Source organism: Xenopus laevis, chromosome 3L, assembly GCF_017654675.1.
Source record: "Xenopus laevis strain J_2021 chromosome 3L, Xenopus_laevis_v10.1, whole genome shotgun sequence".
Taxonomy (NCBI): domain Eukaryota; kingdom Metazoa; phylum Chordata; class Amphibia; order Anura; family Pipidae; genus Xenopus; species Xenopus laevis.
Window position 1 is genome coordinate 124,936,354 of NC_054375.1, and position 13,847 is coordinate 124,950,200.

General features: G+C 41.8%; 1 protein-coding gene across 1 annotated transcript; it reads right to left on the reverse strand.

Moving 5' to 3' along the window:
- Positions 1–1,052: 1,052 nt before the first annotated feature.
- Positions 1,053–6,472, reverse strand: LOC108710615 (putative stereocilin-like protein). The gene is made up of 7 exons (XM_041585508.1): positions 6,316–6,472; positions 6,115–6,225; positions 3,901–4,058; positions 2,078–2,264; positions 1,877–1,986; positions 1,667–1,799; positions 1,053–1,501 (listed from the first exon to the last, which is right to left on the reverse strand). Exons 3-7 carry the CDS (start codon positions 3,939–3,941, stop codon positions 1,310–1,312), a joined length of 663 nt encoding a protein of 220 aa, XP_041441442.1. The 5' UTR covers positions 3,942–4,058; positions 6,115–6,225; positions 6,316–6,472; the 3' UTR covers positions 1,053–1,309.
- Positions 6,473–13,847: the final 7,375 nt, after the last annotated feature.

Here is a 13,847-nt window from a genome sequence, read left to right on the forward strand (position 1 = left end):
TTCTACAAACATTTTCTAAGTCTTCACACATTGAAGTAAAATAGTTTGATTGTACGCTGAAATCGTTCAATCGTTAGATTTTACTTTGATCGATCGATGGCCAAATTTGGTGAAAAACACTTCGACTTCGATATTCGAAGTCGAAGTATTTCAATTCGATGGTCGAATTTCGAAGTATTTTTTACTTCGAAATTCGACCCTTGATAAATCTGCCCCATAATATCTTTATATTTTACAAAAGAGGTTACATTTGGGCACTGTATCAACCCCAGAAAGTAATAAACTGAAATGGGCAAACATATTATATTCAACCTCCTGGCTGCTGTTTTTTAAAATTTTCACACATAAATAAACATACTGTTCCATTATTCAGTATTTTCTGAACAAGCTCCCGAGCCTGAAAGTGAACAAAATATAGATGTTAGGATTACTCTTATTTACACACAGGATAATCGCAAGCTGTACCAAACCACTCCTGTCACCTATAGCACCTTAAAGGAGGTAATATTTTTTTTTATAAATAATGTAATATATTGAACACATCTACAATCAAACTATAACAATCAGACAGAATACACAGTGATGGGCAAGAGATACTTCCCTTGGGTACAGGTACCTCCCGACCCAGCTCTGATAGTTTGGTTCAAGAATAGGTTGGATAAATACTGTATTTCATTCAACTCAGTTGCAAAGCAAACTATACATAGTAGCCTTCAGTTACGAAATATATAAGCAATATATAGGAAGATGTGATGCACCGTTGAACAAATAAATAGTATAAAATTGTCAAAAATGGTTTCTTTTTGTCTTCTGAAGCACAGTTATTTAAGATATTTTTTCTTTCTGCCAAGAAACATGAGTCTCTGATCCTACACAAATCCACATGTTCTCTACTCAAAATACAACATTTGTATTTATCGGGTGCAAGTTGCAATCTGATTCCCAGGCACAAATCTAGAGCACCCATTGACAAAACCTGCCGTTGGACCCTGGAGTTCCCGAGAGGTCCCAGGTAGGAGTAGCTTCAGGGTTCCCTAGTGTCAGTAGGCACAGGCAAAAGGCAGAATGGATGCATTGATAACAACGTGGAAGTGCAGAAGTACATTGAATTGAATTAATATTGGCTGACCTCTACTCTTTTACTTAAAGAGATCCTTCCATCTAAAAACTGTTTTTTTTTTTGCACAGTGGAAGAATGTAATTGCAAGCAACATTCTAATATACAGTCATTTATATGTGAAGACTAATCCATATAGACTTATATTACTGACTACACACACACACAACTTCAATTCAAGCCAGTGTTTATTTAGCATGCCTGTGCTGGTGTGAAGGACACTGATCCCACATCGGCCAGTGCTGGTAGGACTTGCTCCAAGCGCAGACTTTGAAGGAATGTGACCCCAAGAGATGGCAGTACCGGAGCTAGAGTGGAGACTGACTGCCAGCTGAGACTCTGAGGGTATCTCCAGGGGACATCCCAGAACAAGAAGTCCAGCATCTGCAAAGAGATAAAAAGTATGCTGGATGTCTACTTTCATTTCACGCTTCTAATGTACTACCTCTTCTACTCACCCATGAACCATTAACACATTTACAGTATAACTATTTTACTCCTCTTCTTTACTCAGCATTTTTTTTTCAATTCCCCTATGTTACACCTTACCTTACTATCTGGATAATGTTCTTTTTGCTTCACACACTCAAGGAGGCTACTTTTGAGCACCACAAATATATCCTGATTCTGCTGGAACTGCCAGAGATCTTGGACATCTGCCTGACATATGTAAGGCCCCAATCTGAGGAGGACACAAATGTATTAAATCGTGGCTCTTTGTACTTGGAACAGTCTATATGCATTAAAAAAAATACTTACAACTCCATGTCCTGTGCAGTCACATTAGGAATCTGAAATACCTTAGAAAGGATAATCCTCTGATAGGAGGAAGGCATAACCACAGTGAGATAAGGAAGAACTTGCAGAACCTGAGTATAAACAAGCAAATAAATGAGATCAGGTAAACGGCAGAAGTATATGCTAATGATGCCATGTGAGTTGTCCAATTCACCAACTAACCTGATGTGGATTCAGCTCTTGGAACTTGTTCAACGGGAGCAATGGGAGGAGGTTTCCAACCTCCTGTATGACAGAGTCTGATAAACATGAGATATTCTTAAATATAGCAGAATTCTGGAGCCAGAGCCCAAGAGCAAGTCTTTGGTCAGTGGAAAATGATCCAGCGAAGCTGCTGAGAGCCAGGAGCCTGCACAAAATGAAACTGGCATTAGTGTACTTGGCATGATGTACAGTAAATACACAAGACAGACCAATGAAAAGGGTTGTAAAGGGAAGATAAACTGGATTGGCCAAATCAAGACACACTAACATTAATAAAGCAAAGAACTGCAAGGAGAGTTTGAACTCCCAGCACAGAAGGACTTGTGTGAGGATATGTAACTTTTCATATTTGGAATTGATCCATTAAATCGGCCTGCTGCATATTTCTTGCAAAAGTAATGAGATACAGATGTAAAAGAGCAATACGAAAGGTTCCACATTCTATAACTGTTTGGGGAAATAAAATGGATCAGTTGTTACCATCGAACAAACTCCCCTTTTATTTTGATTAGTATTAAAAGTTTTTTTTTAACTTTTTTAGCTCAAATGCATCACTCTGTCATTGGACGGGGTGTAAAATTATGGGTGATTTATGATCAGACTGGCCTGCCAAAATTCCAGAGAATTTTTCAATGGTCTCAGGCTCTAGTGGGCTCCAGTATGGGAAAATTTCCATTAACCCTTTTCATCATAAACCTATATAAGCTATATACCACTTTGCATTATAATCATCTTATTGTTCTGAGAGGGGGCCCTGGATGTCAGGTTCTCTGGTAGGCCCTAGGAGGGCAAGTCCAACATTACTCCTAAAATATCCATTATGGCTGACAGGTTTAAATTTGTCAAACTGAAACCAGGGGCATAACTACAGAGGAAGCAGACCCTGTGGCTGAAAGGGGGCCCATGAGACCCTTATTAATGTAAGAGGGGGGCCTAATGTCAGGTATAGGGGGACCTAAAATTGATTTGCTGTGGGGCCGAGTATCATCTAGTTGTACCACTAACTGAAACAAAAAGAGGATGGGGGAGGTAGGCTGAGAGTGTACCCATTTCCTGTAAGAAAATTAGATTAACCCAATTCTGAGGCTTATTGTAGACATAGATTTCTATGAGAATGCCATGTAACAACAGCCAAACCTTTGCCTTATTGTAAATGATGTGTAATTTGCACTTGTGTCATTATGTTTGTTGACATTTTTATCCCCTGAATCAGTCAATATTTTCTCATATAATAAGGAAGGTAAAAATAGTTATATTGGCTTTTAGGTGTTTAGAATTTTCGAGCTGCCATTAAAGCGCATTCATTGCCGTCACTGACATGGTTGATTACCACGGGATTCCTGCTTCAGAACTTGTGCACTAGAAACGTGGAATCAACACCAACTGTGCCAAAGGCCTGACAATTAGAAGTGTCATTAGTGAATATTTATATGTCTATATCCAAACCTTGGTCTGCTTAAGGGCACGGGCACATACAAAGATTCAGAGAGATTTAGTAGCCCGGCAACTAATCGCCTCTTCTTTGGACGACTAATCTCCCAGAAAAAGCCTTCCTGCCGGGCCGGCTAGAATGTAAATTGCTGGATGGCACTCGGAATCTCCTGAATCTTCACGTGTGTCTCTGCCCTAACAGGATTACATTTGGTGGGACAATACCTGGCCATGTAAGTAAGTTTGTAAATGGAAAAAGTCATATTAACAAACTTTTAATAATGTTGTATGTTACAGTACAAGCCCTTGATTGTATAGCACAGCCTGAGAGCCTTGGGTGGACAACTTACACCTCACTGTTGTCATACACAGGGGGAAGGAGTTTCAACATCTCATCAGGATCCAGGTAGTGCAAAAATGGAACAAGGTCAATGAGCAGAACCAGGTCAATGGCCACTTGATTTTTTAGTAGCGAAGATACTAAAAGGGAGTAATATTCAGCAGGTACCTATGTAAACAGAGACAAATATGGAAGTAAAATACCAAATAACAGAAGGATGAGGCTCTATGAGGGGGTTGCTGTTCTCATGTCAATTTTGTTGCACATACTGTCATAGTTTTTGGCTACAGTCAGTTGCAAGCTTAGTGTGAGCTAGAAATCATTGCTCCAGTTAAAATAAGGTGGGGCTCGACAAAATAAAATGTGAAAATGCAGCCAATGCAAAAGTTCAGTCTTGTATTTATATACGGCAAGAATTAACCTAAGGAACTCGCCCTTTTCACATAAGTGTGTATTTTTTCTTCGTTGCTCCAGCTGGGGTGCAGGTGTTTTGTGCTTCTTGTTTATAGATTGTGCTATGTGATCCCCATGCCTCTGTAAGGATGGACAGCACTGTACTGCTATTGAAGGACCCTTATACCTCACTTTATGGTAATAACTTCTACCAGATTTTCATGACCAACTGATTCTCCTGCACCAGGGAAAGAAGCAACCCAGAGATCTCTTCAAATCTCTTCATTTCTGAAAAATGAACACTTAGAACATCACAACCCAACTAAGCAGCAGTACACATTGCTGGCTCTTAGGCTAATGCCTCCCTGAGCAGGTTGAAAACACAACTACGATAGGACTCTTCGTTCTGGGTAGGTTGCATCTACATAAATACTGAAATGACACATCCTTGTCATAGATAATATTAAGATTGGTTGGTACTGAAAGACTGCTGAGCTGAATGATAGCAATACTATTGTATCACTCTTGATGTGTGTCTTTTTTAGTTCAAGGTTCAAGGTATTTAAGGTACAACATTTAGTCAGGATACTTTTTACCCAAAAACAAAGTTAGTTCCAAGACTATCTAGACAGGGCTCCTAGGCCCACTGCTGTTCATTGCCCCTGTCCCCTCCCCTTTATTCTCACAAATTTTCATCATCAGGACCAGCGCAATTTGGAATTGCACACAGAAAATTTGCTCTATTTGACGTATGAATTTTGAGGATATATAGAGTGCCTCTATATGCATGTAGGGCATATAGAGGCACTGCACACAAACCTCACTCAGAACTTAAGGCTAAAAACACCATCACATTTCCAACTACTGCTCTACCCTCCAAACCCACAGTTTGGGAATATTGCTCTAGACTAGGGGTCCCCAACCTTTTTTTAACCGTGAGCCTTTACATGCAAATGTAAAAAGAGTTGGGGAGCAACACAAGAAATAAAAATGCCCCTGTGGGTGCCATATAAGGGCTGTGATTGGCTATTTGGTAGTCCCTATGTGGACAGGCAACCTATTGGAGGCTCTGTTTGGCAGTACAGGTATGGGATTTGTTATCCAGAAAGCTCGAGACCTGGGGTTTTCTGGATAATGGATATTTTCGTAATTTGGATCTCCGTACCTTAAGTCTACTAGAACATCATGTAAATATCTAATAAGCCCAATAGGGTGATTTTACTTCCAATAAGGATTAATTATAAATTAGTTTGGATCAAGTACAAGGTACTGTTTTATTATTACAGAGAAAAAGGAGATAATTTGTAAAAATTTGGATTATTTGGATAAAATGGAGTCTATGGGAGATGGCCTTTCCGTAATTTGGAACTTTCTGGATAACGGGTTTCCGATGTTTTCTTATGCAACCAAAACTTGCCTCCAATATAAACACCTGATTTGAGGTCACTGGGAGCAATATCAAAGGGGTCGGTGAGCAATATGTTACTCGCTAGCCACTGGTTGGGGATCACTGATCAACATGCAACCATGTTTAGGCTAACTCCTAACTTTTGAATGATTTACAGTTGCAACAACTATCTATACTGTACATCCCTGGTTAATTGCAAGTCACAGATGTAATTATCAGTGTGCATTGACCTGCTGTGCTTCTATATGCTGAAGGATGAATTATCAAGATCTATTTTATAGAAGTGTTAAATGTATTTCAGCAGCTGAATATACTCAGTTTGCATGATGTCCTAACAAATATCCCTGTGTTGCATTGTGTATTCAGAGGTGATACAACTGTACACATGCTGGTATGTTAAATACCACTTGCTCTGGACATTACCTGCAGGGAAGTCTTATTCTGGGATAAGTTGCTTAGTATGACCTTGGCAGACTCACAGGTGAGATGTGAGATACAAACACCAATGTCTGAGAGTGGAAGCTTGAAGAATTCCTGAGGGAAAAGATGGAAATTATATCATCACTGGACAAAATGGATCATATACAGTAGCGTCATGAATTCACCAAAAAAGCAGATATTTACCTCAGTAAGGATCCAAGACTCAGGTGAAACTTGACCCCCTGCCAGTTGAATTAGGACATTCTGCAAAGAAACAGAACTGGGTATTACTGTTTAACTGTGACTAGAAAATAAAAGTCCCCACGAAAAAACTAGGGACCCCCAAATTCTGCTAATAAGGCACTTTGATAAACATATATTGTAAATGCTTTTTTGTGGCACTGACCATCTCTTATCTAAAAATGTGGGCACACACTGCCATACTAATACAGGTATGGGACCTGTTATCCAGAATGCTCGGGACCTGGGGCTTTCCTGATAATGGATCTTTCTGTAATATGGATCTTCATACCTTCAGTCTACTAGAAAATCATGTAAACATTAAATACACCCAATAGGCTGGTTCTGCTTCCAGTAAGGATTAATTATATCCTAGTTGGGATCAAGTTCAAGGTAATGTTTTATTATTACAGAGAAAAAGGAAATCATTTTTAAAAATTTGAATTATTTAGATAAAATGGAGTCTATGGGAGATGACTTTTCCATAATCTTTCTGGATAACGGCTTTCCAGATAACGGATAGCCAAACAGTGTAACATTGAATCTTCCCTGTGCCAAGAATGTCTTCTATTCTTCAAGCAGATCTACCTGTTTTCCTACTGACCTGAAGCACAATTATTTATGTGAAATGGAACATTAACATACCCCAAAATTGCACAGAAATTCTTTCTTCTGGTCACTATTAAAGAGGTCATTGGTGATGTAGGGCAGCACAGAACGTAGCACCTCAGCTTGTATTATGTCAAATCCAGAGAGAGACAACACTTGCATTTCCTCTAAAAGCAACAGAAGAACAACAGTGGCATCTACAGCCTTCAGATACAGGGTAGTGATACTAGCATTGTCCACAGCGAGACCAGCATTCTGCATGGAACACAAAATAAGGGGCATTACACTTCCGACTGTGAGTCCACTCCCCCCAGGACAGACTGAGCTCAGATCAGCACTGCAGTTCCATTGAAGTTGTGTTTTGTCCTGCTCAGAGAGGCACACGGCTGGCTCAGAGGAGAAGGGTATTTTGCAGAAGTGTATTATCCATTTTGTCCTAGGATCGCTGGAAAGCAGGTCAGAATGCGCACACACTTGGGCCAAGAAAGCATCTCTTTCCATCAGCCAGCAAATAAATACATTTTCATAATCCGTTGAAGCATTTATCAAGCTGTCAAGACCACAGACCTGGTCTGTCCCTGGCCAGGATAGACTGCGATGTTTATAGAAGGCCTTCTCTTGACTGCCAGAGACATTAAGCATATAACTCTCCATATCATATGCTTTGCAGAATGCTATAAGTGAGCCCGGCTGAGTCTCTAGAGATCTCCATTTTTCATATCTGCACAGAAGTGATACCATCTCCTGCACACTGTTATTATGATGTATATTGCAGGCAGGCCTCAGCCAAAGATTAGCAGGGTTCTGCAATAAGTCAGTAAAGAGAGAGGCATTGGTGCATACACCTGCACTGAAGTTCAGCCGGTCAGAATCCCAACAAACCTGCACTATGAATGGATGAATGTTCTTACTTTTCCAGCTCTGGTAAGAGCAAATGCCATCGCTCCATGCACAGGGCAAGCTTCCATTAGCTTGTGCATCTCTTGTGTTGTTACAAAAGGTGGTCAGAAAGTTCTTTTTATCATAATTTGCACAGAATCTTAACAATGAAATATCTACCAGAGTAAGATGCCACTGCTCATAGTGACACTGGATAACTGAGTAGTTAAAGGACGGCTCAGCACGGGCTGGTGGTACACAATCAACCTGTATATAGAAATTTTCTGGTTGTGATTTGATCAACTGAAGAAGGGAATAATTAGCACAAAGATTCTGGGAGAAATTCTCTTGGTCATAAAGCCAGCAGAACTCCACCAGGAATGGAGAAGGCGTATTAGTGTAGGAGTAATTACACACATTCCACGTCAGCATCTCCTGTAGAGTGTTAGCATCAGATACATTATAACAGAAGCTCAGTGTCAGTGTCAAGGCTGGTCCGTCACTGATCCCATGCATAATCCAAGGGTTGTTGCATGCAGATAGCAGAAAATTCACTGTATCATTTATTATGCAGGAGGAGACTGTGAACAATTCAGCGGCAGCCCAGTCATTGTAAGCACAAAAGTTCGGTACTTCTGAAGGGACACTGGAATTCGCACAAAACACAGAAACCCATGACAGATTTTGGTACTGGGAAAGCGCCTGTATGAAGCTGCTGTTGGTGCAAATAGTACGGGAGAAATTGTAGAAATCACTCTGAGCACAGTAGTACAGGGAGACATTAGTCACAATTACTGCATCCCAATCTGCATATTGACACCACTCAGTTGAGTGACAGCCTGACAGAACCAGACTATTGTCTGGATTTTGCAGCATCTTCTGACAAAACTGTGGATTATTGCACATAAAAGAAGTAAAATTCACTGGATCAAATGTCCAGCAAAAAGAGACTAAGAATAAAGGGGCAGACATGGTCGACCAGGAGCCATAGGAGCATAGTTTCCATATATAAAATTGAGTAACTGGATTTAAAGAACTAACAGAAGGTCCCAGGGTTTGCAGAGGATCCTGGTTTGTACAGACTAAGAGAACAATGACATCCTTCTTGGGTTTGCTACAGTTAGGACAAATGGAAATGAGTCTGCTCAAGGTCACAGCTGAACATGCATCAAAATTGTTGTTGTTTGACCCCCCATTGCAGAAGATGGGGATCCAATTGTTTTTGGTGTCACTAATAAGTTGTGCCATGACAGTGGCATTGCTACAGATATGTTGCTTAAAACTGCTGGAGTCATGAACTGCCCAGGAAACAAGCAAGGAGGAGTTACCAGGTGACCTGTCCCACTGGGCGAAGTATGAGATATTCCTGACACTTCCAGCACAGTAAAGCTCAGATGGACCATTTAGCTTCAGCTGCTGGAGAAGAACTGAATCTTTGTACAGATAGGATTCCATCTGCCCCTGATCAAACAACCAGCACAATGCCATATTGGTAAAGTCGACTGAGCTCCAACTAGTGTAATTACATTCATCCTGGAGGTCAAGTATATGATCAGGACAGAAATCCAGCAACCAACTGTGTTTGCCATTCTTGGCAAGAAAAAGCAGAAAAGTGACATTGTTGCAGACGGTGGCTACAAAATTCTTCATATCTATCTGGCTGCAGAGTAGGATGTCAGGAGGTGCAATACCATCACTCTGCATCAAAACATCTCTGTTCAGGATCTTCTGCCACTCTGAATAGTTGCAAAGAACCATAGAAATATACATTTCACAAAAGCTGCTGAGCCAGAGGTTGGCACCAAAGTTCTGCAGCTGCTGTAGGATTTTTGGGGACTGGCAGGCGTAGGCTGAAAACCCATTCTGATCATTTTCTGCACATAAAGCCACAATGTATGGATCAGTTGTATCAGGTTGCCACTGTCCATAGTTGCAAATCTCTTGCAGTAGAGTAGGTGAAATTGCTTCAGTGGGTGCAACGGTTGAACATGTTGGATCCAACCATGCATTGTCTGGATTTAATTTGAGCGCCTCTAAAACATCTGGATTAGTGCAGAGATACTGCTCAAACTGCTCATAGTCAGATGCCCAGCAAAGTTGAACAGACATGGCAGGAACAATGTTAAGTTGCCAGGACATGTAATTGCATATCATTTCAGGGTTTGTGTTGTAGGAACAGAATCCTGTTAACCAGTCATTAGAACTTTGGTTGGACAGTTGCATTAAGAGATCTGTATTCTTACACACAAAGTTGATAAACCCCTCCTTGTCACTATAACTGCAGGTAGACACAGAAGAAGGGGGCACAGTACTACCATCTTGCCACAGCGAATAGTCACAATTTGCTTCCACTGACCTCACAGTCCTGCTTGAGGGACTCTTGCAAGGGTCAGACAGGAGATCTGTCAGCAACGCATAGATGAACCCACAGACCTGGCTCTTGGTTTTATTTATCTGATTGATAGAGTTGAGAAAGGAACACAGCGTCTTTAGAGTATTATTGTGGGTGTCAGTAAAAGCTGTGCACACATCTCTGAGGGCAGGAAGTAAATGCCCAGAGCAAATAAGTAGGAAGGTGGTAAGATCAGACTTGAGGGATACACTTAGAGCTGGTGATTCTGAAGATGGATGGCTGACCAGCGGCATTCCTAGAAATTCCCAGCTCATATTCTGTGCCATCGACCTGAAAAAAAAAAAAAATTGGTAAAAAGACAAGATACACTTTGGCAAAGAGGAATTTAAGATAAGAGATGATGGGAATGTATAGTCTAGAAATGAAGCATCCATTGGTTGGTCCGCAGGTATTCTAAATACAGATCAACAGCAGGACCACAAACTGGACTATTGTTATCTAGACAGCACATGCAGTGTGACCAAAGCGACTGATACAAGAAAGTTGTACATAAGTTTGTTTGGTTCTGTATTAATTAATTAATTAATTACAATATACTAGGAAAGCTTTCCATAAAACCAGTGACCAACATGGGGCAATAAGTGTGGGCACATGGGGTTGATATAGCTGAATTATAGTGACGAGTACAACAGAAACAGTTGTGTGACACGACTTTCTGTGTCTTTGAAAAACTGTATGTACACATTTTGGAATGTTACAACTGTGGGATATCGTGCTCTTACCCCTTAAATGGTATGGGATTTCACCAGTCCTATGCAAACACAGGGGCCGCCATCAGAAATCGCAGGGCCCCATACAACAAAATTTCCTGGGCCCCCTGGGCTGCGCCCACCACAAGCTTTACCTATAGGCCCTCCCCTCCCACAGGTCCGCCCCCCACCACACAGTAAAAAAAAACAAACATTGGTGGCTAGGGTTCCCACATGTTAAGAAAAAAATATTGGTGGTCAGGGCCCTCCCATTAACAAAAACATTTGTAGTCAGGGCCCCCCATTAAAAAACATTGGTGGCTAGGACCCCACATGGGGAAAAAAATTGGTGGCCAGGCCCCCCCCACACGTTATAAAAGAATTGGTGGCCAGGGCCCCCCTTAAACGTTTATGTAAAAGAACATGCCCCCCCAGAAGTTTAAAAAAAATTGGTGCCCAGGGCCCCACCACACAACAGGGACCACAAACGGTTACCTTTAGGGGGGCCCGCCATGTTGCACTTACTTCATTAGTGTGGCCCACCTGCTATAAGTGAACTGCCAACTACAGAAGGGAGGAGGGGAGCACAGGTGGCTGAATCTTCTTCCAGTGACAGCATTTTCTTCCCTTATTGGTCACAGAATTTCAAGTCCTGGTAAAGCTGCATGGTGATTGGATGAGTTGGAGGGGAAGTTCAAACCTCAACTATCCAATCCCTGAGCAGCTCAACCGGGACTTAAACTCTGTGACCAATAAGGGAAAGTAATGGACAGAAGATACCTCCCTCTGTGCTCCCGTCCTGCCTTCCCGAAGTCGGCAGCTCTCAGAAACCTGGGGGGCCCGGCTAATCGAGTAAGTGCGGTGTGGCCGGGCCCCCCTTACCTTCCGGGCCCCCTACAACTCTCCCCCCTGTCCCCCCCTGATGGCGGCCCTGTGCAAACATAACAAATCTCTGTCAATTTGACTTGTTAAAGCGGGGGTACCCAACATTTTTTACCCATGACCATCATACAGATGTAAAAGGAGTTGGGGAGCAACACAAGCTTGGAAAAAGTCCCCGGGTCGCCAAAAAAGGGCTGTGATTGGTAGTCCCTATATGCACGGTCAGCCCACAGGAGGGTCGGTTTGGCGGATGACCTGGTTTTTGCCCAGCCAAAACTTGCCAGGAATTCAAAAATAAGCCCCTGCTTTGAGGCCACTGAGAGCAACATCCAAGGGGTTGGTGAGCAACTGGTTGGGGATCACTGGGTTAAAGTGAGAAATACCAAAAATGCTGGCACAAATAAAGTAGTTTCAAAGAGTGAATATAAGCAGCCAAATGAATTTTAGGGAACACTGATAGGGTGACTGAGAGCACAGACAGAACACTTTATAATTACCATAAGAGAAGATCTTTCAGGTCCCCTGCAGAAAAAGAACACACAGTTAGATGGGACAATGGATTGAAGATAACAGTGATGTTATATTTTCTCTTGGGTCATTCAGTGACTTTATATAGGCCATTAATAACGCTGCGATTCTGAGATCTGACCTCAACTTATTACCCTCACACCCCATACCTTGAGAGCCACCATCTTGGCTTGATTGTATGAAAGTCTTGAGGGCTTTGTAAAGCAGGACTCCTGATTGGCTTCCCATGAGCACCTTTGACTGGGACAAAAGTAGCCGAATCCACCTTCCGTTGGCTACTGTGCTATTTCTTGTAGGGAAGGTTCCAGAGCACTGGGGTTCAGCTCCCTGAAGCAGTAACACCAAGTCCTGAGCATTGCGAGGGGGCCATATAGAGGTCACCGGTGGTGGGTTTGGGGAGGGCAATTCAGTACAACTTAGGGGACCTGAATAAGTAAATAAATCAGATTCAAGTTGTAGACAATCTTTTAAATATAACTACAGCTGATGTGAAGGCAAGGTCTTTTACCTGTTAAAAGTGCCATCAGAATGACAAATGGACATGTCACTTGCTCCACTCGACTCTGCTGGTATCTCTGAGCTTCCTACAATAAAGAGATGGAACAACAAATGGACGCAAAAAGTGGAAATACTAACTAGAGGTATTTCTGATCACTCACCCTTGTTGCTTACCTTAGCTTACTCGCAATCCCCAATAGATAGAATTTGGAGACTAAGTCCCTATTGGGCCAAACACACTCACTTACATGACACCATTGAGAGCAGTATAAAAATTTTTATGGAGGTTAATGGCGAAGAGACCTCTCCAAATATTAAGTGGGATGCATTCAAAGCTTATATTAGAGGGGAGTTTATCAGTAATATCAGGGCACTCACCAGGGCCTCACAGATTGACATGTCTATAAAAACACAGAAAGCACTGGAGTCTGAAGCAGCCTATATTGATCACCCCACAGATCAAATGCTTCAACATTGGCAAAATAGCCAACGTTCTTTAAAGCTGGCTCAAATTGAGCTTACAAAAAAACACATTCTCTTCCAGAAAACTAACATTTTTGAACATGGGGACAAGAATGGGAAACTGCTAGCAATGCTAGCAAAGGAAGACACAGGCAGCATGGCAATCCCAGCTATAAAATTATCACATGGAGAAATAGTCTCCACCCCGAACGAGATAAATCAGAGGTTTACTGATTTTTATTCACAGTTATATAGCACTAAGCTGAGTACCACTTCAGAGGAGATACATGAATATCTAGATAGCATAGGCATTCCAGAACTAGAGGAACAATCCATCGCTGACCTTGCCAGAGAAATTACACAAACAGAGGTAGAAAAGGCCATAGCTGCTTTCCCAGCAGGAAAGACCCCAGGTACTGACGGTCTGCCAATGGAGTGGTACAAACAGCACGTTAAGTTGATAGCGCCTATGTTGACTAAACTGTACAATGGGGTACTGGACGGATCAGCATTACCACCCTCCATGAGAGAAACTC

What these genes read in the sequence shown, in the direction of transcription:
- LOC108710615 (XM_041585508.1), bottom strand. Translation starts at nt 3,941, where the DNA reads ATGTTGAAACTCCTTCCCCCTGTGTATGACAACAGTGAGGT. An exon ending in GTGTATGACAACAGTGAGGT is followed by an intron (nt 2,265 to 3,900) that starts GTAAGTTGTCCA and finishes CATTTTGTGCAG; the next exon opens with GCTCCTGGCTCTCAGCAGCT. An exon ending in AAGAGCTGAATCCACATCAG is followed by an intron (nt 1,987 to 2,077) that starts GTTAGTTGGTGA and finishes GTTTATACTCAG; the next exon opens with GTTCTGCAAGTTCTTCCTTA.